The sequence below is a fragment of the Triturus cristatus genome, chromosome 10, assembly GCF_964204655.1.
Source record: "Triturus cristatus chromosome 10, aTriCri1.1, whole genome shotgun sequence".
NCBI lineage: Eukaryota > Metazoa > Chordata > Amphibia > Caudata > Salamandridae > Triturus > Triturus cristatus.
In genome coordinates, this window is record NC_140593.1 from 571550447 (window position 1) to 571574781 (window position 24335).

A 24335-nucleotide genomic window follows, 5' to 3' on the forward strand; every position below is an offset into this window, starting at 1 on the left:
GCCGGGTTTGCCATCACCTGCTCCACTGGCATACCATTACTTCGGACAGGTGGGTGCTGCAAATCGTCCGAAGGGGCTACTCCCTCCCCTTCGAGAAGACCCCTCCAGCCATGCCACCGCAGCACCACCGTATCTCGGAGGATCATTTGAATCTTCTGCGAGAGGAAGTTTCGGCCCTCTTGGCCAAAGAGGCCGTCGAGCGCGTTCCGAGCCCAGAAGTAGGTCGTGGTTGTTGTTCCCACTACTTTCTGGTTCCCAAGAAGGGCAAAGGGGGCCTACGCCCTATCTTGGACCTCCGGAACGTCAATGCCTTCCTCCGGAAGGAACGGTTCAAAATGTTGACTTTGGCTCAGGTTCTAGCTGCCCTAGACCCTGGAGACTGGATGGTAGCGTTGGACTTGCAGGACGCATATTTCCACATCACCGTCCTGCCGGCCCACCGGCGTTGCCTGCGGTTCACGGTGGGTCAGGAGCACTTTCAGTTCACCGTGCTCCCCTTCGGCCTTACCAGTGCCCCTCGGGTGTTCACGAAAGTGATGGTGGTGGTCGCAGCTCATCTGCGCAGATCAGGGGTTTCAGTCTTCCCCTATCTCGACGACTGGTTGTTGAAGGCGGGCTCGCCCCAGCAAGTCGTCTCCCACCTCCAGACTACGGCGGATCTCCTGCATTTGCTGGGGTTTTCCATCAACGTGCCGAAGTCACACCTGAGCCCCTCTCAGAAGCTCCTTTTCATCGGAGCGGTTCTCGATTCGGCGCAGTTCCGGGTTCATCCACCGGAACAGCGGGTCCGGGATATACAGGCCCTGATTCTCATCTTTCGGCCTCTATTCTGGGTTTCGGTCAGGCTAGCGTTGCGGGTTCTGGGGCTGATGGCCTCCTGCATCCTACTAGTGCATCACGCCAGGCGGCGCATGCGGGCTCTGCAGTGGGACCTGAAGTTTCAGTGGGCCCAGCATCACGGCAACCTGTCCGACCATGTCTTGATCTCGGAGGGCACTGCACAGCAGTTGCAGTGGTGGCTCACGGACCGCGATTGGGTCACGGGCAAGAGCCTCTCCCTACCCCTACCGGAGCATGTCGTAGTGACGGATGCGTCCCTCCTGGGATGGGGTGGCCATATGGGAGAGGTGGAGATCAGAGGCCTCTGGTCTCCGGCGGAGTCTCGTCTCCACATCAACCTGTTGGAGTTGAGAGCGATCCGACTTGCACTGAAAGCCTTCCTTCCCTCTGTCAGGGGAAGTGTCGTGCAGGTGTTCACGGACAACACCACCGCCATGTGGTATTGCAACAAACAGGGCGGGTGGGGTCGTGGACCCTTTGTCAGGAGGCGCTGCGCCTCTGGACGTGGCTGGAACACCAGGGCGTCACCCTAGTGGTTCAACATCTGGCGGGCTCTCTGAACGCCAGAGCAGACGAACTCAGCCGCCGGTGCCTGATAGATCACGAATGGCGTCTGAACTCCGAAGTGGCGCAAGGTCTCTTTCAGCAGTGGGGAGAGCCTTGGTTAGATCTATTCGCCACCGAAGAGAACGCGCAATGTCAGCAGTTATGTGCGTTGGAATTTCCAAGGCGGCACTCGCTCGGCGACGCTTTGCGTCACGAGTGGAGTTGCGGTCTGTTGTACGCCTTTCCGCCTATACCACTTCTTCCCAGAGTGCTGAAGAAGATCAGGCACGACTGGGCCCGAGTCATCTTGGTGGGTCCGGATTGGGCACGAAGGTACTGGTATCCCGAGCTACTCAGTATGTTGACCGATCCTCCGATACGTCTGCCCCTTCGGGAGGATCTTCTGTCGCAGCAGCAGGGGACGGTCCTCCACCCGAACCTGTCCAGCCTCCACCTCCATGCGTGGATATTGAGCGGCGGCAGTTGATGCCATTTGACTTGCCTCCTGAAGTCTGTGATATCATTCTGGCAGCCAGGCGTCCCTCCACAAGACGGTATACGCCTGCCGGTGGAACAAATTTGTGGCATGGTGCACAGCAAAGGCTGTGGATTCCCTTTCCGCCCCTCTTTCTGAGGTTCTACTGTTTCTTCTTTCTTTGGCCCGGCAAGGCTCTGCCCTGGGCACCCTGAAAGGTTATCTTGCTGCCAGCTCTGCCTTCTTAAGGCTTCCTGATCAGCCTTCTCTTTTCAAGTCCCCTGTAGTTACACGCTATCTAAAAGGCATTACTCACACGTTCCCTCTTGTCCCTTTTGTAATGCCTCAGTGGGACTTGAATCTTGTTCTCACATTTCTAATGTGTGCTCCCTTTGAAAGTGGTGACTCCATTTCATCTTGGGCAGTCTGTCACCTTGCTTACCTTCTTTCCGCCTCCGCATCCTTCCAAAGAGGAAGAGAGGCTCCACCATCTGGACCCAAAACGTGCGCTCTCCTTTTATCACAAAGCAGTTCCGGGTGGATGACCAACTTTTCGTTGGATACGTGGGTGCTAAGAAGGGGAAAGCTGTGCACAAACGGACCATCTCTCGGTGGGTCGTTTTGTGCATCAAAATTTGTTATTCCTTGGCAAAAAAGCACCCTCCTGTTGGGCTGCGCGCCCATTCTACTCTGGCCACAGCGGCTACTACTGCTTTGGGACGGGGTGTCCCTTTGCAGGACATCTGTCAGGCGGCGACGTGGGCTTCGCTACACACGTTTGCCAGGCATTATTGCCTTGACAGCCAAGTCCGGAGGGATGGCTTCTTTGGCCGTTCTGTCCTCCAGGACTTTCTGGTGTGATCTTGGTTCGCAGACCCACCACCGGGGATGGTATTGCTTGGGTATCTATTCTAAGGTGAGGAATCTAACGTGTTTCTTTCAGATGAACAAGTTACTTACCTTCGGTAACGATGTATCTGTAAGAAACATTAGTTAGTTAGATTCCTCACCGACCCACCCATCCTCCCCGTTTTGCGAACTGACATCTAGAGTTAAGGTTATCCTTTTCAGGCCCCTAGATTTTATTTTTGGCACCAGTGTTGGTCTTTGCATGACTGCGTTCCTGGCGTGGAAAGCTATGTACAAGAACTGAAGTCAGCGCGCAAGGGCGGCGTCTAAGTACTCCGACGTCATTCCGGCGCACGACGCCGACGACTGACGTGGAGCCGCAGACGACGCCTAGCGACGCGCAAGGGGTATTGCTGATGAAAAATCTTCCGGATCCAGTCTGACGCCTGGGGATATTCTAAGTTGAGGAATCTAACTAACTAATGTTTCTTACAGATACATCGTTACCGAAGGTAAGTAACTTGTTCTTCGGGTCAATGGGAAGAATTGGTTCAACTTATCTAGGATCTACAAGATTCCTAAGAGAGTAGTCTTGCAACAAGACCTTGAGCCAGGAAACGTCGCAGATATGATTACAATGCCGTTCAAACAAACTTAAAGTGAGATCTGATTTGGCTGAGTTGCCTATGATATATGTCCCGCCACGTAGAAGTGGTAGGATTGGTCTTCCGCCTAATCGCATGGATTTGTAACTATATTGTCTGTCCAAGTTTTTTAGTTCACATTGTTGCTATCATACTATCCTTGTTTACATTTATTATTCCTCTTTATCACGTCGTCTATTTCTTTCAGGTTTTCTTCCAAGCTGATCTGTTCCTTTTGTCTCCATCTTTGTCTGTTTTCTTTTCTCCTTTTGCACTTAGCTATGTTCTTATTGGGAATAAAAGAGATTTTATAGTAATCTCTTCTCTCTTTAGTGGCATCTGTGATGTCACTGTCCTGACAATAGAATGTATATGTTTGAATGCCAGGAGCCTGTTAGTTCCTGGGAGCTGTGGAGGCAAACGTCATTAAACACAGTCTCCTTACCTATTTGTCTCAGCGTAATTACCTCAAATGGCATGCGTCCTATCTTGGATCTCAGGAACTTCAACTGCTTCCTCCAGAAGGAGAAGTTCAAAATGGTGGAGCTAGCTCAGGTCCTTCTGCTCTCGACCCTGGAGACTGGATGGTAGCGTTGGACTTGCAGCACGCTTACTTTCACATCCCTGTCCTGCCGGCCCACTGGCGCTACTTGCGGTTCATGGTGGGTCACGAGCACTTTCAGTTTACCGTGCTCCTCTTCGGCCTAACCAGCGCTCCTCAGGTGTTCACAAAAGTGATGGCGGTTGTCGCAGCTCATCTGCGCAGATCAGGGTTCCAATCCTCCCCTAGCCCCATGACTGGCTGTTTAAGGCGGGCTCGCCCTAGGCTGTCATCTCCCTCCTCAAGACTACGGCCGACCTGCATTCGCTGGGGTTTTCTGGCAATGTGCCCAAGTCACACCTGACTCCCTCTCAGAAGCTCCTCTTCATCGAAGCGGTTCTGGACAAGACGCAGTTTCGGGTCTATCCTACCGAGCAGCAAGTCCAGGATATTCGGGCTATGATACTGATCTTTTAGCCTCTGTCTGGGGTTTCGGTCAGGGTGACTCTGCGGTTGCTGGGTCTGATGGCCTCCTGCATCCTACTGTTGGGCCATGCCAGATGGCATATGCGGGCTCTGCAGTGGGACCTAAAGTTCCAGTGGGCACAGCATCAGGGGAACCTGTCCGATTGCGACCAGATCTCGAGGGGCACTGCATGCCAATTACAGTGGTGGCTAGCGAACCAGGATTGGGTAACTGCAGATCCCTCACCCTTCCCCAACCAGACTTCACAGTGGTGACTGATGCATCACTTCTGTGGTGGGGCGGCCACATGGGAGAGGCATAGATCAGAGGCCTCTGATCTCTAGCGGAGCCCGGCTGCACATTAACGTTCCGGAGCTTCAGGCGATCCGGCTTGCACTAAAAGCATTCCTTCTCTCTGTCCGGGGAAGAGTAGTGCAGGTGTTCATAGACAGCACCACTGCCATGTGGTACTGCAACAAACAGGGCGGGGTGGGGTCGTGGCCCCTATGTCAAGAGGCTCTCTGTCTCTGGACATGTCTGGAACATCAGGGCATATTCCTGGTGGTTCAACACCGGGCAGGTTCACTGAACGCCTGGGTGGACAAACTCAGCCACAGGTGCATGATGGATCACAAATGGAGTCTTTATTCGGAGGTGGTGCAAGGTTTCTTTCAGTAGTGGGGAGAGCCTTGGTTAGATCTATTCGCCACCAAAGACAAAGTGCAATGTCAGCAATTCTGCATGTTGGAATTTCCAAGGTGGCACTCGCTAGATGGCGCTTTTCGTCGCGAGTGGAGTTGCTGTCTTCTATACGCCTTTCTGCCTATACCACTTCTGCCCAGAGTGCTGGAGAAGATCAAGCGCGACTGGGCCCAAGTCATTTTGTTGGCTCCGAATTGGGTACAGAAAGTCTGGTATCCCGAGCTGTTACACATGGCCATCGATCCTCCTATCAGACTGCCTCTTCGGGAGGATCTTCTGTCGCAGTAGCAGGAGACTGTCCCCCACCCAAACCTGTCCAGTCTCCACCTCCTTGCGTGGAGACTGAGCAGCAGCAGTTGACTGCTTTTGACCTGCCTCCCGAAGTCTGTAACTTTATCTTGGCAGTCAGGCGTCCCTCCACTAAGATGGTATAAGCCTGTAGATGAAACAAATTTGTGGCATGGTGTGCAGCAAAGGCTGTGGATCCCCTTTCTGCCCCTCTTTCAGAGGTTCTCTTGTTCCTTCTTTCTTTGGCCCAGCAGTGCTCTGCTCTGGGCACTATTAAGGGCTACATCTCTGCTATTTCAGCCTTTATTAGGCTTCCTAATCAGCCTTTTCTTTTCAAGTCCCTTGTTGTAAAACACTTTCTTAAGAGCATTACTCACCTTTTTCCTCCTGTTCCCCTCGTAATGCCTAAGTGGGACTTGAACTTGGTTCTTACTTACCTTATGTGCGCTCCTTTTGAGCCGCTTCATAACTATCCTCTCAGACTTATTACTTTAAAGACTGCCTTTCTGGTTGCCATCACTTCTGCTTGCAGGGTGAGTGAGCACCAGGCCTTTTCTTCAAAGACTCCTTTTCTGGCTGTTCATCCAGACATGGTTGTCCTTCGAACTAGTCCATCCTTTCTTTCCAAGGTAGTTACTTCTTTCCACATTGGCCAAACCATCACTTTTCCTTAGAAGGATGCGGGAAGAAGGTGGGCAGAGAGGCTCCATCGCCTGGATCCAAAACATGCTCTTTCCTTTTACTGGATCGCACAAAACAATTCCGGGTGGATGACCAGCTCTTTGTTGTCTACGTGGGAGCTAAATAAAAGGTTGGGCCGTACACAAGCGGATCATCTCTAGATGGGTCGTTTTGTGTATCAAAGCTTGCTATTCCTTGGCAAAGAAGTGGCCTCCTGTGGGGCTACGTGCCCATTCCACCAGAGCGACGGCAGCTACTGCCGCTTTGGGACAGGGAGTCCCCCTTAACGACATCTGTCAGGCAGTGACATGTTGATCTCTGCATATGTTCACAAAACACTACTGCCTGGACTGCCAAGTCCGTAGAGACCTCTTCTTTGGCTGTTATGTTCTCCAGGACTTTCTGGTGTGAACTTGGTTCGCAGACCCACCCCCGGGGATGGTAGTGCTGTGGTATCTATTCACAAGGTAAGGAATCTATAACTAATTGTCTTTCATATGAACAAGTTACTTAACTTCGGTAACACTATATCTGTAAGAGACATAGATTAGTTATAGATTCCTTACCGCCACACCCATCCTCCCCCCATCTGCAAACTGACTTTCAGGGCCTTAGTTTTAGTGGTCAGTGTCTTGTATGGCTCTGCGTTTCTAGCGTGGAAAGTCTTGTACAGAACTAACGTGAGCATGCGGGAGCTGGGTTGAAGTAGCTGGCGCGACGTCATCCCGGCGACCACGACGCCAACGACTAACGTGGAGCCGACCGACTCCCCCTTTCAAAAAATTCTCCGGATCCATTCTGACGCCTGGGGGTAAATCACAAGGTAAGGAATCTACAACTAATCTGTCTCTTACAGATATATTGTTACCGTAGGTAAGTAACCTGTTCAACATAACACAACTCGCACTAATCCTTCATGCTATTTTCCAGTTTTAACCTACTATGTGAAGAAAAAGCAATAATCCTTCTCCTGGGTATCTTCCTACGTTAAAAGCTTCATGATTAAATTGTAAAAATACCAAAAATCCTAGCCTCTTTCACACACTACTCAATTAGAAATTTAAAAAACAATGACTCAAAACTTAACAGTAGAAACAAATTGCCTCTTAGGTTAGAAATTACTCCAGATTTTACATATTTTAAGAACATTCGTTGTTGCTTGCAAAATAGCGCTTATTGCTTCCTCTTAGGAGTCCTCTACTTTAGATGCCTTGTTCGGTTTTAAATTTCTCAAAAGCTCTCAGAATTCCTTCAATTCACACCTGAGGAATTTTTTTTAAATCTGACTACCTGTGAAGAAAAAGCTGTGTTGCTGACACCCTGGTAAATGCTCGGGTGAAATTCTGCATTTCTCATCTAGAGTCACACTGGAGCGTGATGCTTAATGCTGCTTCACCTGAAAGATATTCCTAGATGTCTTTAAAGACCTCAATCTACACAATTTCTCATTAGAGTGCTCTTATACCAGGATTGTATGAGTGATTTCAGGTCCATCCCCGTTTTGTCTTTTAGGGGTAAACCATGAAGTATTGCTCCATTTGATAACATTTGATACATTTTGTAGTATTACGACTCCATGGTTATCCAGTTGTAGACCTGAGACTGTCTTGAAACTGCAACAGAGCAGTTATTGGATCAGTGCCTTCCACATCTTGGAGCATGGCCGCCGTCCTTCTCAACCAGCACATAGCTAGTAGAGGCTTTTCTTTGTGAGTTTTATAGAGCACAAACTTGACCTGAAGGTATCCGAGCACTGTACATGAGCACCAGTTGTGTTACAGGCGGACACATTCATTTTGTTAGGCAAGGGGAGATTAAGTGAGTTGCCCATAATCACAAGATGTTGAGCGTTCCTGCCTAGGCTCGAACCTGGTTTCCCAGCTTTGGGGTCGGCCGCTCTAGCCATTAGGCCACATCCTCATCCGCTGGACATCTTGCAGAAAGAGGTGTGTAAGTGTGTCACTGCAGTTCATATTGTTTTCACTCCTCTCCCCACATGGACAGCTAGTTAAGAATAGCATACTGTCCTGCTTTTTTGCTCATGTAATTCAGCATTACTCACACAGCAGGAGTGATATCCTTTTTAGGTCTTCTAGACACTGCATGGGCTTTCTGTTGAGAGGCATATTGTGGCTAACCAACAACATAGGGGCTTGGAGCACGCCCATTGCTTATCCATGGCTTTCCTGTCACTATCATTTGCCTGCTTCTTATTTGTGTCCCAGCTTGTCAGACTTGTGTTTGTCCCTCCCATGGAACTTTGCCTCTATACAGTCTTTTTAAAAGGCTGGTATCTATACTTTTATTGCTTGGTTTTCAAGCACTAATTTTGTGTGTTAAGACCGCCATGAGAGTGCATGTGTTTTCGAATTGTCTCCTTTGTGTACTTCTCTGCCTGGACACTGAGTGTTGCTCTCCATTGCCTGTGTGCTGCTCCCCGCCCCTATTGCAGTGGCCGATGGACTGATTCCCTTTGCATCCCAATGCGCTCCTGGTTTTCCACACCCTTTTTCTGTCTCCCTGTTGTTGCTTCCACCCCCCCCCCCCCCACTCAGTGTTGCTTTCTAAAACCACTATGATGCTTACGCTGTGCCTCAGCCCTCTTCTGTGTTGCTTTCATGTTCTGTGCTGCTGCTGCCCCTCCCTCCCATCCTCTACAATTTTGCTTATGCATTCTGTGTTGCTTTGGCTTCCACCCGTCCGCCACCATGTTAGATCTTCATCCTCCACCATGTTGCACCATTGTCTCTTACTGTCCCCTATTGCTTCACCCAAGTACCTCTGCTCCCCTGCCCACTTTGAAAAAAAAGAAACATTTTACTCTTTTTGATTACTAAAAAGTAAAAAAAAAAGCTCAATCTTGATTTTTTTTTTGCATGTGTGCTGCAGGCATCTGCAAAATAACAGAGGCAGCCACATCAAAGGTTTTGTGCGTTTAAGCCGTGCTTCACAGCATCTGTGATGGTGTGCAATGAGGCTAAAAACCATTGTCTAAACCACAAGTTCCCATCGGTGAGACCAGAGCTTGTTATTCAATGTCTACATCGAACCAATTGGATATATGGTTGTAGAACTTGGTGCCCACACACACATTATGCTCAATATTGTGTGCTGGTGTCTTGCATCAAGTATGTCGAAGTCTTCGGAACATTGCTATCAAAGGAACGAGTTGCGAATGGCAACACACTTTGAATTCTAGTCAATAAAGACTGAATAATCAGGACGTTCTGCACTAAAATGCAACATATCTGTCCAACTCTGGGCGAGGAAAGTGTTTTCTTCTTTGTTATTTAGGCTTTAAAGACAAAAAGGTTGTATTAGCATCATTCTATAAAACCCCATATTTAAAAGTGGTTGTGAAGCATTTATTCTGTCAGTTGATTTTTCTTTTTTTTGTTGTAAGGCCTTGTATTTCTGCAGATCCGTCATAATCACCTTTCTGTCCCCCGAAGCTCGTGTTGATTCTGTTGATAGTTGCTTAGCAGAAAGTTCAAACATAACATTTATCAGTTTGCGGCTCCATTGGCTTCTGTAGTGTGCCAGATTTTGGGATAAAAATATGGCCGTTTCCTATAAAATTGTCTATTTTGCCTTTTTTCTCTAGGAGGCAAGGTCCATGTTTCTGGTGGGTTCAGCCGCAGAACTTTAATTTGAGATTGTTTTGTTTTCATAGAAAACACTGTTGCTTAGTGGAATGCATTAAGGTACGACGTGATGTTCCATCTTTAAGTTAACAGATGAAGTCCTGGCTGTGTATTTCTTTGTACTTAGCAATGTGGCTTAATTTGTGTTCAGTTTTTTTTTTCCTTGTGTTACAAACATTGTAAATATGTAATTTAACCAATGAGTGCTATACTAATTTGAGATGTGTACATGGATGTAAAAAAATATATATATGGACACTAGAAATTCAGTTCTCAGCTGGAAATGTTGCTTAATTTAACATCTCAAACAATTGAAATGTTAATCCTTTTATAATTTTTCAGAGATTTTATGTGGCTACGTCCCGCCAGTTGAAACGCCTTGAGTCTGTAAGCCGCTCACCAGTTTATTCTCACTTCAGTGAAACCCTACTTGGTATTAGCGTCATCAGAGCCTTTGAAGAGCAAAAGCGATTTAAGCAATTAAGTGATTTAAAGGTTGATGAAAATCAGAAAGCGTATTACCCTAGTATTGTTGCAAACAGGTAAGGCTTATTAAATGCAGCTCATTTATTATATTTATAATGCAGTTGGTGGCGAGAAGAAACAAAGGGCCGAAAGAGTAAAAACTGCACATGTACATGTCCGATGTAATTCAGTGAAAAAAGCGAATACAAGTATGCTAATCCTTTAAACCCGATGTACTACTGTCTGTGTGGAAATTTAATCCAGTGTAGTGTTTTAAATGGAAAGAGTCGGCAATGCCATAAATAGTCCTTAACAACTCACAATTGCCTTCACTGTAAAATCTTGTTTGTATAGGTTCACGCTCTGAATGTCTTATTTGATGGAGAAACTGGCCCTGGTAGAATAAAAGTATGCTTCTTAGCTCTCCTACTGTAATTTTATTACTAAAATGGTTGGACCCACTTCAGTAACAAAATCAAATGTTTTCATTAAAAAATAAGCTTAGTATCCTGACTATGGATGCTTTTTTCGAACTCTCTTCAGAATTGGAATGCAGAAAGCTGTTACATAAAGGGACCTCCGCAGATTATTTTGAATATATTTAATCCGTTCAATGCAAGTTTGTCTATTTTATCCTTCACAATGCTTTTAGGTATGGGTTGACAGTGTAGGATTCAGCTAGACCTTTTGCATACAGTATGTATAGAATCTGATAGACTACTAGCTGCAGATTCCTTAATGTAGAATTATCCCCAGGCGTGAGACTGGACCCGGAAAACTTTCTTGCCCAGCATCTCTGCGTGCCGGGGGGCGGTACCTCACGACTCCGCCCCGACGTCCTCTGCAGGCGTGACCTAAGCGAGGTCACATAAGCCCCACCCCGGTGCGCTGACGTCCGTTTCCTTCTTTAACGCGTGCAACGCGGACCCGGATCGTGTTCCTGGTCTGTATGAGGCCTTCTTTTTACACTTAGTAATTTCTTGGGTACAGTGTGCGAATGTCTTCGGGCTTCAAGACGTGCTCGTCTTGTGCGCGCCAGATGTCGGCGACAGATCCTCATCCCATCTGTATGTGGTGTTTGGGAGAGCACCACGATTCAACAGACTGCGAGGCGTGTCAGCAAATGAAGCCGAGGTCCCGGCGGGAGCGCCGGATGAAACTCCTTTCGCCACGCATGTCCAGGTCGGCGTTGTCGCCGTGTCCGTCCCCCGCGAACAGCTTCAAGAACCGCCGCTTCCGTCTCCGACATCGTCCTTCTCCCAGGCTGCAAGGGCATCTCTCACCCGTTGGTGAGTGTCGCAGTTTGTCTCCGAGGCCCGGTTACTGGCCTGTTGGGGGCGTGGGTTCTCCGCGGGTGGTGCGGCCTGCGCGTCGTCACCTTATCCGCTGTTCCCCGGCGCGGGGGCGACCAGAGCCCAGATGGAGGCCTATGCGGCGGCCTTGCAGGCCTCTTTGGCTCCTCCTTCAATTCCTGGGATGTCTGTTTATCCCTAGCCGCGTGCGGGGACTTCTGCGGCGTCGCCGGTGGCTCCGACCCTGGTGCCGACAGGTTCGGAGGATGTGGTGCCGTCGGGGTGCGGCCCTTCGGGGTTCCTTCCTTCGGACCACGGTGCCTCTCTCGCCGCAAACCTCCACGGGGGGTCCCTGTAGTGTTGTGGGAGGTTGCCGGGGCGTGTCCTCGAGTCCCTCTCGGTCCTCTGGGCAGGCAGCAATCTTGGCCGAGGTGATGCCGCTCAGGCGCTGTCGGCTGCTGGCCCTGGCGGCGATGCAGGGGTCGGCTGGGGGTCGGGGTGTGTCCCCAGGTCCCCCTCGTTCCTTCACGCAGAAGGCTGCCTAGTCGGAGGTCGGGTTGATGCCTTTTCGGCGCCGTTCCTTAGCTGCCCCGGCTCCGACCCTGGTCTCCCACGCAGCGCGTTGTGACATAGGTCGTTCCGGCATCCCCTTCGGCGCCAGTCGACGTTGACCTGACGCCGGTGGCAGACTCCACGGCGCTGGGCCAACGTCGGGTCGTTGATTATTCTTCGGACGCCCCCTCTTCTCCAGAGGTTCGGCAGCGGTTTGTTTCATCTTCTCCGGAGACGGGTCGCCGCTTTGTGGCATTTTCCCCGGAATCTTCTAAGGACGGCTCTTTGCTGTAACTGTGCCCGCAGTCTTCATTGGAGGCACCTCAGGTTCCCCATTCATCAGTTTCCCCTCCGCCTTTTCGAGCTTGGCCTTTCCTTCCTCTGGTTGGGCTGGGGGACGGCCGCCTTAGCTTACAGCCGTCGGCCACGGAGGAACTGCTTTTCCCACCGCGGGGCCCTACGGAGGAGAGTGCTGCCTTCGCTAGGGCTATTTCCACGGCTGCGGGAATCATGCGCCTGGGCGATCCAGCCGCCCATTTCCCCACGGATCATCTGCTGGACGTTGTCCATCAGGGCTCTGGTGGATGGAAGCTGTTTCTTCCCTTGGAGGCTTCGCCCCACAATTCTCTTTTGGGGGCCTGGAGGCGTCGTGCCATGGGGGACCTGGTGCCCCAGTCACTTCAGCACTGCCACGATCCTGCTTCGCATGATCCTGTCTGTCTTTCCCTCCACACTTCTACCAGGGGCCCTCTTTTACAGACTGCTTTTCCCTCCTTGCCATCGGTGTTGTCTCCCCTGTTGCGGGAGGCCCGATGGTTGGATTCTTGGGGGCGCAATATCTTTGCCTCCTCCAGTGCTGCCTTGTGGTCCCTTAACACTCTTTGTGTGTTGACCAGAGCCACTTCTTGCTTATGGAACTTTGCAAAGTCCCTTATATCTTCCGCTTCTCAGGAGGGTGCCTGCGTTGATCTGCGGCACCATGTGTTGGATGGCCAGGAGCTGGCGGCGTTTAGTCTTCGCTCGGCTCTGGACGTTTCGGAGGTGCTTGGTCGTACCATGGCTACTTCGGTGGCCCTTCGTCGACATGCCTGGCTACGGGATAGTGTTTTCCCCAAGAACGTTGGGGAACAGCTGGTTGACCTCCCCTTTGATGGCGCTCTGTTGGTCCTGCCCCTGCTGGTTCTGCCATTCAGAGGTTTGTTGCGGGGCTTCGCCCTCTGCCGCCGCCGCCTCCTCCCCCTCAGTGACCTGACTTTCGGTCTTTGTTTTGGGAGGTGTTCTCCCGTTGTTTTCCTGGAGCCTTGTAACGGGTAGCCCAGGTTGTGTGTTCTGTCTGGTTGATATACCTTGTGGTCCTTTTCTTGGGCCTTTGGTGCTGTTGACTGCTGGTCCGGCCCTTTGTTGACTTGTGGTTTTGGCTGTTGATAAGCCCGGTAGGCCCTGAGATTAGCCCTTCTGTTCCTTCTTTATTGGCTGCTTGGTAAGCCGTCTGCAGGTCTTTGTTTTGTCCTCTGCTGTGGAAATTTGTTCCTAAGAGGTGTTCCCAGGATTCTTGGGACATAACCTACCCTATGTGGGGTACTTGTAGCTATTACATAGCTCTGTCATGTGCTGAGGTGTGGTCACCCTTTCAGGTTCCTTGCTCTCCGTGGCGTCAAAGTATGTCGCAGGTGCGATTTTCTTGCCACTTGTCTTGGAGCGGCTTGCGCTAGGTCCGTCCGTCCTCCTTGTCGCCATGTCGCTCGGCCGGTCTGGCCTGCGGTCTGCGGCATAGTGTTGTGGCGGTTCCGCGCTTTTATCCTGTGTTCTGGCTTGGTCCTCTGCCTGATGTTCCAGAGGGTTTGGCTTTCCCTGGCCTCTGTGTTCTGGTGGCCGGTTTGGGCCCGTCCTCCGTCTCTTATTTTCTGCCGGTTCCTCCACTTCTTCTTCGTGGTGTGTGTGTGCGTGTGTGTGTTTCTGGCCCAGCCCCACCCTTGGGGTGTGTCCTGGTCCTCGCTGGCGTCTGCCTTTTCCAGGGTACGCCGTTCCATGGTGTTGCCTGTTGCTGGCGGCACATGCCTGCAAAGGACTACTTGTTCTCCTCCACCGTTGTGATCTTGCTGTGTTCCTTGCGCCCCTGCCTCTGATTCCGCTGTGGCTTCGCGCACCGGTGCTTTTCTTCTTCCACCTGTGCTGTTGGCGGTGGGGCCGTTTCGGCCTTGCACGCTGCTTGCGGCCATGGTGTTTTTAGCTCTTTCCTATCTCTGTGCTCGTGCTTCTTCCGGTGGGCCCTGCCCCTGGCTCTACCTCTTCTCTCTGTGTTCGAGGTGGCAATTGTGTTCCTTGAGGCATTTGGGGGGCTTTTTGCCCCTGCGGGGTGTTGGGCGCTCTTCCTTGGTTAGGCTTACGATATCCTGGCCTTTTCCTTCATGTGCCGTCCCCCCTACTGGTGCCTTGGTCTCTCCTGGTGGGGAGGCTCTCTCGCAGGCCCTCCTCCCTTCTGGGTATGGCTAGGTTATCTATTCTACGTTAAGGAATCTGCGTCTCTATCAGATGTACAAGTTACTTACCTTCGGTAACGATGTATCTGGTAGACAATTCTAGCCGCAGATTCCTTCACGACCCGTCCTTCCTCCCCGTTCTGCAAGGACCCTCAGCTTGGTTTTCTGCGCTCGCCTCCCTCTGGGTTGCGTGTCTTCTGTGGGGGGTCCTTTTCATTTTTTGCCCGTCTGGCTTCCCTCCAGCTGGATTCTCTCCAGTGTAGGGGCCTGCTTTTGCTCCTAACCCCTTGTTGCAATTTCCGATCCCCTTGCGGTCTTCTACACTGAGGGTTCTTTTCCCTGTCCTTGGCCTCCGGCCTTCCTTGACTGTGTAGTCTGGGGGTGGATTGCTGTTGCTCCTCTGTTCCGGACTTGTGGCCCTTTGCTGTGTGGTCTATGGTTGCTGTCTCTCTTTATTCTCCAGCGCTTTCCACTGCTTGTGCCTCCAGCCTGGCTCTCGCCTTGGCTTGCACGGTGGTTCCACAGAGGGTTGCTTTACGATTTCCCTGCTGTGACCTTACTGATGTGACCTTCTGGTACTTTTGTGCTGCCTGGTGCTACCCCCTGGCTTCACAGTTGTCCCTCAGGTGGTCTGCTTTCTTCCTGCTTTGGCTTTACAGTTGAAGCCTCCTGGAGACTCGGTGTCACCTTGTGCCGTTCCTCGCCTTTCTGTCTCGCTTTTTGTTTCTCAGATTTTTTTTGCACACTGTCCCAATTCTCTGCTCAGTTTTGTTTAGATGGCTCCGCTGTGAGAAGTTGGCCTGATATATGATGTCACTAGTTCTAGTGTACACCTTGTATCAGTCCAAACAACCCTTATGGTGATTGGTTGTAAAGTCAACCTTATAGACCAGCTATCCTAGTGGTAGCATGGACAAGGGCAGTCTTAGGCTAAACTCTGTATGGCATATGAAGCCAGCTGTTATACCATTATAATCCCTTGAATACCAAATGAAAGGACACCACACCAGATATATATAAAATTAGAATGTATTTATTCTAACATATACCCTCAGCACTCTTTATGAGTTCAGAGGTCTAAGCACAACAATTTCTTAAGTAGCATACGTTAAGTTACACAGGAAAAATACAGTTAGGCCCAGGGGCCACGCAAACCATATACTAAAAGTGGTATAAGTACCACGTCACGAACAGGGAGTAGGCCTAGGAAATCGCTGGGGCTACACTACCCTACCAATAGTTAGGAAGTGGGAGGCCCACGGGAAGCGTGTGCAGTGTGGAAACACACATGCGGGTTACATTAAAGTCAATGGGAATGTAGCAATTAGAAATAGGAAGAATAAGGACACTTCCGGAGTAACTAGGAGGATGCAACTAAAGACTTAGACACTTGGATAGTCACTATCCACTGGAGCACCGGAGTACTCGCGTTACCTCACCCACAGGAGACGGGTGCATAGGTGTGAAGATGTCGGGTGTCGTCGCTGGATCCTATGGATGCCTGAAGAACAGATGCTGGCAGGCGGCCAGGAGGAAGATGTCCGGTGGATCCAAGGGTGGATCTTGAAGGAGGAACACCTGCAAGCAGAGGGGACAAAGTCTGGGTCACTAGCCAGTGACCGTGTGGAACCAGGAAGGAACCAGGCGATGTCGTGCAGAACACAGGTGATGTCTTGAAGCTTGTCTCTGCAACTGCGTGGACCAGGAGGTGTCGGACGACCAGAACCAGGATACGAGCTGTCCCACGAAGGATCTTGCTGATGGCGGAGTCGACGTCCTGATTGGAGTCAACAAGCCTTGGCAAAGGCAGCCCACGCGGAAAGGGAAATTCGCTTCAGGTGCAGACCAGGAAGGTCTGAGGTGCTTCTCTTTCACAGGGAAGCAAGGGCCAGTCTAGAGGAGCCAAACCAGCGGTGGAAAGTCAAGGGTTCGTCGTCACGGAGGCTACTAGCCAACGGGCAAGCAACCGGACAGACGCGTCGAGCAGGAAAATGCAGAAGGGCCCCACGCAGAACTCGTGGTGTGTGGAGGGCTGATCTTCGGTGCAGATGGTGCTCGGGGTTGGGGCTTCTCAATCCCCAGAGCACAACTTCGAGGATGCCTCAGAAGCTGCGCTGGAAGCTACTCGCCAATTTTCCCAGGTAGCCGGACCCATGTCTCTCGTCCACGGATCTCAGCTTGGCTGTGGATGTGGATCAGGGTCAGAGAAGTGTGGAGGTCAAGGCGCTGGTCGGGCTCTGCAGTCGGTTCCTCGTAGAACTTGGGCAAAGCAAACGGCAGATCGCTTGTTGGTGCCTGTTTGCACAGGGTGGCCACGCCTTGGCCACAAGGGAGATTCTTCAGTCTTCTTGTCGTCGAATGTCGAAGGTCCAGAGTTTCGTGTCTTGTTTCAGTTCAGGATAATCCAAAGTCCTAGGGACTCGGCTCCCACTCTTATACTAATCTGGGGGGCTGGGGTACCTGCTAGGTCCCTCCTATGGGTGGGACCAGGGAAGGGGGTGGTTACACCCCCTTCCCATTGTTCAGTTTCACGCCAGGACTGGGGCTGGAGTTCCCCAGCACCAGATTGAACCGGACTATGCATGGGACACTTTGTGTGCCCCAGGCAGTGTCTCGTTTCTTTCATCCCTCCCTGCCCCAATACACTAAGCCCTGTCTAGGGTGGTGCTAGCACCTCCCAAGGCAGGAAACCTATTGTCCAAGCCTCCCTCGCTGGAAGGACTCCCAGCAGCAGGAGGTCAGGCTCCTGTCTGTGGCAGCAGCATCCATTTTGTGATGCTGAGGCTTTGGTTAGAGTTAAACAGCAAAGTAGGATTTTAACATGTCTCTCCCTCTAGAAGGGAGGAATAATATCCTCATCACCAGAAATGGTATGGGGGTATTATTCCAAAGTGTTAGACACCTTACACGACATGTTTTGATAAAGCCAAACCATAGTTACCTTAACCGTTTAAGATTATAAGGTACTTTAAGAGTATATGGTAGGCGATATCATAGAACAGCTATAAGGACATGGTTCCGAAAGCTGCAGACAGGCTCAGCTCATGCTAGAGCACCATCTCACATGTTACCAAGCACTCTGCCTTCAGTATTGTTAAAGCCTGCCATAGGAGTGATTGATAGGTACACATGTGTCTATATATAAGGGTAGATATAGGTATACTATATCCAAGCAAGGGGTGATTACACGACCTTGCCCCAGCTGAGTGATCAGCCAGTTGTGTCTGATTGGAAGGCCAGCCCAGGGGTGGCATAATACATGCTGCAGCCCCTGGTAGGCCTAGTGTACACCCATGCCCTGGGTACCTAAGGTACACTGTACAGGGCCCTATAAGGTGATCCTTACCAATTGGGTTATGTACCAAAAGTACATAGTATGAATTTAGAGAGAGAACAGCTGGGCTGTGGGTCTGATTAGCAGGCCCACTGTAGGAAGGTGGATATCTGGCTATGGTTACCCCCAACTTTTTGCCTAGTGTTTAGCTGGTTTTTCGATTTAGTTGGCCTGAGATCCTGCCATTCAGGGTCCCAGGCTGTCTGCTCTCTTTAAAATGGACTCCATGTACCCTAGGTACATACCCAATTGGTAATATCACCTTATTGGACCCTGTACAGTGTACCCTAGGTACCCTAGGTATTATGCCACCCCTGGTCTGGCCTTCCAATCAGACAACTGGCTGATCACTCAGCTGGGGCAAGGTCGTGTAATCACCCCTTGCTTAGATATAGTATACCTATATCTACCCTTATATATAGACACATGTGTACCTATCAGCCACTCCTATGGCAGGCCTTATCAATCCTGGAGGCAGAGTGCTTGGTAACATGTGAGATGGTGCTCTAGCATGAGCTGAGCCTGTCTGCAGCTTTCGGAACCATGTCCTTAGAGCTGTTCTATGATATAGCCTACCATATACTCTTAAAGTACCTTATAATCTTAAAAGGTTATGGTAACTATGGTTTGGCTTTATCAAAACATGTCGTGTAAGGTGTCTAACACTTTGGAATAATACCCCCATTCCATTTCTGGTGATGAGGATATTATCCCTCCCTTCTAGAGGGAGAAACATGTTGAAATCCTACTTTGCTGTTTAACTCTCACCAAAGCCTCAGCATCACAAAATGGATGCTGCTGCCACAGACACGAGTCTGACCTCCTGCTGCTGGGAGCCCTCCCAGCCAGGGAGGCCTGGACAATAGGTTTCCTGCATGGGGAGGTGCTAGTACCTCCCCAGACAGACTTTAGTGTATTGGGGCAGGGAGGGCTGAAAGGAATGAGACCTGCCTTTGGCACACAAGGTGCTCCATGCATAGTCCAGTTCAAACTGGTGCTGGGGCACTCCAGCCCCAGCTCTGGCGCGAAACTGGACAAAGGAAAGGGGGTGTAGCCACTCCCCTTCCTGGTCCCACCCATAGGAGGGACCTTGCAGGTAGTCCAGCCCACTAGCCCAGTATATTAGTAGCTAGTTGGGCCCTGCTAGAGTAGATTATCCTGAACCTGCAACTTGAACAGAAACTCTGGACCTTCGACATTAGACGAAAGAAGAAGACTGAAGAATCTCCTTTGTGGCCAAGGAGTGGCCACCCTGTGCGAACAGGCACCATCAAGAGACTTACCCTTTGCTTTGCTGAAGTTCTACGAGGGACCGACTGCAGAGCCTGACCAGAGCCTTGACTTCCAGACTTCGCCGACCCTGATCCACATCCACAGCCGAGCAGAGATCCGTGGAGGCGACGAGAGACGTGGGACCGGCTACCTGGGAAAAGTGGCGAGTATCTTCAGCGCAGCTTCTGAGGCACCCTCGAGGTTGTGCACCGGGGATTGAGAAACCCCAACCCCAAGCACAATCTGCACCGAAGATCAGCCCCCCACACTCCACGAGTCCTGCGTGGGGCCCTTCTGCATTTTCCTGCTTGCCGGGTCTGTCCGGTTGCTTGCAACCTTTGCGACGACGCACCTTCAATTTTCCACTGCTGGTTTGGCTCCTCCAGACTGGCTCCTGGTCCTCTGTAAAAGAGAAGCACCCCAGACCTTCCTGGTCTGCACCAGAAGCAAGTCCTCTTTTCTTCGTGGGTTCCGCTTGACAAGGCTTGGTGAGTCCTAGTTCGCCGCCGCCGACAGCACGAGCCTTCGTGGGACAGCTCGCCTCCTGGTCGTCCTCGACGTCTCCTGGTACCCGTGGCTGCTGCGACAAGCTCCCCTCTTCACCTGCAATCTCCCGACATCGCCTGGTTCCTTCCTGGTTCCACGTGGTCACTGGCTAGTGACCCAGACTGTCTCTTCTGCTTGCAGGTATCCTTCCTTCTTGATCCCGGCCTTGGGATTCCCCGGACACTCTTCACTGACTGCCTGTCAGCATCCTTCCTTCAGGCATAGGAGTCGACGACGAAACCCGACGCAAGTTCACACCTATGCACCCGCAGCCCGTGGGCTAGGTAACTTGGGTACTCCGGTGCTCATCAGGTTATTGACTATCCTAGTGTCTAGTTCTCAAGTCTCGACTTCCTAGCTACTCCAGAAGTGTCCTAAATCTTATTAATTCTAAACTGTACTATTTCTATCGATTATACGCATTACGCGTGAGTGTTTCCACTCTGCACCTGAATCCCGTGGGCCTCCCACTTCCTAACTGTTGGTAGTGTAGCACCAGCGATTCCCTAGGCCTATCCTATTTCCATGACAGTGGTCCTTATACCACTTCTTTAGTATATGGTTTGCGTGGCCCCTAGGGCCTAACTGTATTACTTACCTGTGTGACTTAATGTATGCTTGAATAAGACTGTGTTGTACTTACCTCGAATCTCATAAAGAGTGCTGAGGGTTTGACTAGAATAAATACACTTTATTTTATATATATATATATATATATATATATATCTGTTGTGGTGTCCTTTCATGTGGTATTCAAGGGATTATATATGGTATAACAGCTGGCTTCACATGCCATTCAAAGTTTAGCCTAAGACTGCTCTTGTCCATGCTACCACTAGGATAGCTGGTCTATAAGGTTGACTTTACAACCAATCACCATAAGGGTTGTTTGGACTGATACAGGGTGTACACTAGAATTAGTGACATCATATATCAGGCCAACTTCTCACACCCACAGCCACATCTAAGTCGAAAACCAGTGAAGCAAAAGCAAAAAGTGGGGGTGACCATAGAAAGCAGACCCTACTCTCCTACATCCGCGTTGTGGCATGGAAAATTTCTCCGAAGCAAACTGACGTCAGCGCGCCGGGGTGGGGCTTATGTGACCTCGCTGACGTCACGCCCGCGGAGGACATCGGGTGGAGTCGTGAGGTACCGCCCCCCGGCGCGCAGAGATGCTGGGCAAGAAAGTTTTCTGGGTCCAGTCTCACGCCTGTGGATAATTCTACGTTAAGGAATCTGCGGCTAGAATCGTCTCTAACAGATACATCGTTACCGAAGGTAAGTAACTTGTACGTTAGCTTTGGGACAGCCCCTTCACCCGCTGGCTTATTTGCTTCAACGATCATTAGCATTAGACATTGACCGTTTCATTCTAGATCAACATAGACCAGTATTTCTCTTTATCTCTCTCGCTCTGTCATGATGCTGGTCATTTGGTGTATCATTCTACCTCCTTAAGTAGTGCTTTCTGATGGATCATTCTACCTTACGATTCCTCCACTGTTGTCTGTCCCCAGGTGCCAGACTAAATCTTGAAATTGTGCATAGCTCTCCTACTCAGTTTGGCAGTGCAGGCTCCATCTTGGACCTGGAAGCAATGCAGGAATGATTTCACTGGAGCCACATAGCGCCCACCCACCCACTGGCATCTGTTAATTTTTTTTCCGCATCTCTGACACAGATCTAGAGCTGATTTGTTTTTTACGTTTTTGTTCAGAGTTTATACATTTCTACTAACACTTTGTTGATATGTCAGGCAATCTACTCCAAAAATGCCGGGATTCAAACCCTATCGTAATTGCAGTGGAGACAGTTTCTGACCCACATGAAATGTGCCTTTGGTGCTTTGGGCCAAAGCATAACTACAAGTCATGCAACAGTTGTGGCCTCATGCACTGTAAGACCACTAAAGGGTACAAGGCCAAGCCCTGTGACTACGGCACATGCCACAGGGCCTATTCTGGCCCATTGCTGCCTCTACCACACATGACTCAAACCTATCTGGAGTTCTGTTGCCTGGGGCTGACTCTGCATTTTACCTGCACACCATGATGGAGATGTTCGAGTGGGTTGTGGTCCCCTTTTGTATACCTCGGGCCATTTGTGCCTTGGGTTTCTGCTTGCCAGTCATGCCGTGGCGCTATTGTTCCCCATAGTTCTTCCTTGCTTCGAGCACCTCATTGGTAGCCCCTCCATTGGTGCTGATACCTGTCCTCCCTCAGCAATGTCAACAGTGCCATCTTCAGAGCAGATACCCTCTAATTTACACCGCAAGTCACAGACTATATTAATGAGGTCTAGGAGGGAGGTTCAGAAGACAGCTGAACAGGATAGATTTATATGCCGGGTCTCAGCCTGACATCTCTTCACACCAGCGCTATTGGCGAACGTTTTGACATCCTTGCCTCCAACTTAGATCATATTCAAATGCTGAAAACAGTCTCTCACAACAGACAACAGTCAGGCAGTTAGTTTACTTCCTCCTTGCTGAAGACTGATGATTACTTGGCTTTATCTGAAAGAAACACGTTAGATTCCTCACCTTAGAATATCCCCAGGCATCAGGCTGGATCCGGAAAGATTTTTGTAGCAATACCCCTTGCGCGTTGCTAGGCGTCGTCTGCGGCTCCTCGTCCGTTATTGGCGTTGTGCGCCGGAATGACGTACTTAGACGCCGCCCTCGCGTGCTGACGTCAGTTCTTGTTCTTCCTTTTTCCGCGCCATTAAGCTCCGATCCGGGAAGAGCTTACTCCTAGTCACTTTTTGACTAACTTTTTGACCTCCTTTGGTTACTCGACTCGACATCTGGTGCTGATAAGATGCCTGGATTCAAGCATTGTGACGCCTGTCACCGACTGATGACGGTAACGGATCACCATCACCGATGCCTGTACTGCCTGGGGGCCGACCATGACGCGGAGTCGTGCCCCGACTGTCAGGCCTTGACGTCGAAGACTAGGCGGAAGGGGTCCCGTAAGCTACTCTAGCTTCGACACTCTGCTCCGCGTCGCTCTCGCTCTCTGTCCCGGTCTAGGAGGAGGTCCAAGGACCGTTCGCGGAGCCGCAGCCATCGACATCGCTCGTCGGGATCTTCGGGTAAGTCCCGTCACTCCAAACATTCTAAGAAGTCCAAGCAGCGTCCTCGCTCTTCGGACTCCCCTCACCGGTCGCGTGACCCGGCCGAGGGTCCGGGTGGTTCCACCCCCGCGGCTCCGTCAGAGCCGCAGGAGCCTCGCTCGTCCCCATACCCTTCGGTCTCTGGGACTGACGCGACTCTGGTGGAGGTCAGTGCCTTTCTCTCGGCCATGAGGAATCTGGCTCCGCCGTCGACGCCTGCCAGCGCGCCTTCGGGCCCCGCAGGGTTGACTGGGCGACCTCGCGTGCCGGCGGCTCCGGCCCCTGCGCCGTCGAGGGCTCCGGCCCTGTCGCCGCAGGTCCCCGAGGGATCCAGGCCTGGATCTCTGCCGGCTCCGGTCGACCTCACGACGCCTCCACCGGCGCCGACACCGGTTCCGCCCCCGACGCCGTCCCCGCACGGCGTCGAGCCTCAGTTTAGCCCTATTCTGGACCCGGCGCCGATGGGTGACCGCTTAATCCACCGTCAGGCTCCGATCATTCCTCCTGTCTACCAGGAATCGGATGATGAGGGCGACTGGGAGGGGTCTCAGGATCCTCTGGCTGAACAGGCCCAATTGTCTCAGGACTGGGCTGAGGAATTGGGGGACGCCAGCGGTTTGGATACCTCTCCAGACGCTGGATTCATCTCTCCTCCGACTGTGGCCTCGGAGGAAGGTGCAGCCTTTTCTGTGGTGCTGCGCAAGGCGGCCGAAGCCCTAGGGCTCGAGTTGCCTGCTGTGGCTGTGAGGACTAACGTCCTCACCGAGGTCCTTCAACCGACCGCAAGCTCCACTAAGCCTCTGCTGCAGTTTAATGAGGCCCTCATTGACGTTCTCCAGGGCACTTGGTCCAAGCCCTCCACAGTCCCTCCTGTGGACAGGAACGTTGCCCGGCGCCACCGCCCTGCTCCGGGCGACCCCACATTCCTCTCCCACCACCTCACCCCCCTCTCCCACCACCCCACCCCCGAGAGCCTGGTTATCCAGGCCTCAACCTCCCAATCCTCCTTCCCGTCCGCTCCTCCGGATAGGGAATCCAAGAGGTTGGAGCAGTTTGGCAAGAAACTGTTCTCGTCCCTGAGTTTGGGACTGCAGTCTTTAAATACCGCTTGCCTTTTGGACCGTTACTCCCACTCGCTGTGGGATGCGGTGGAGGACGTGCTGCCCTTGTGCCCGGAGGAGGCCCGGGAGCGACTCACCCAAGCACTTGCTAATGGGCGATATGCAGCGCGGCACGCCATTAGATGTGGACTAGACACCACGGACTCGCTGGATCGGGCAATTTCCACCACGGTGGCGCTTCGGCGTCACGCCTGGCTGAGGTCCACGTCGTTTTCGGGGGATGTCCAAAGCGCCCTCATGGACATGCCCTTCGATGGCACTCGCCTTTTTTGGTGAGAAGGCGGACAGTGCGCTGGCCCGGTTCAAGGACTCCCGGGCCACGGCCAACTCCTTGGGTCCTTCGGCCCCGCGGCCGCAAACTTCCGCCTTTCGCCCCTTTCGTGGCCAAGGAAGGGGCGCCTCCTCACGTCCGCCCAGCCACCGGCCGCAGAACCAACCTGCACGCGGTCGCGGATGTGGTTTCCGCCGAGGCGGTTC

At 51.5% G+C, this 24335-nt stretch overlaps 1 protein-coding gene across 3 annotated transcripts in view; it reads left to right on the forward strand.

Annotated features, from left to right (window-relative positions):
- Window positions 1–24335, forward strand: part of ABCC1 (ATP binding cassette subfamily C member 1 (ABCC1 blood group)) — a 1390768-nt gene that overhangs the window by 1001347 nt on the left and 365086 nt on the right. For all 3 annotated transcript variants that reach the window (XM_085632083.1, XM_085632084.1, XM_085632085.1), the window contains one exon: window positions 10019–10218. In XM_085632083.1, coding sequence (XP_085488209.1) covers window positions 10019–10218 — 200 coding nt within the window. The remainder of the gene's footprint in view (window positions 1–10018; window positions 10219–24335) is intronic.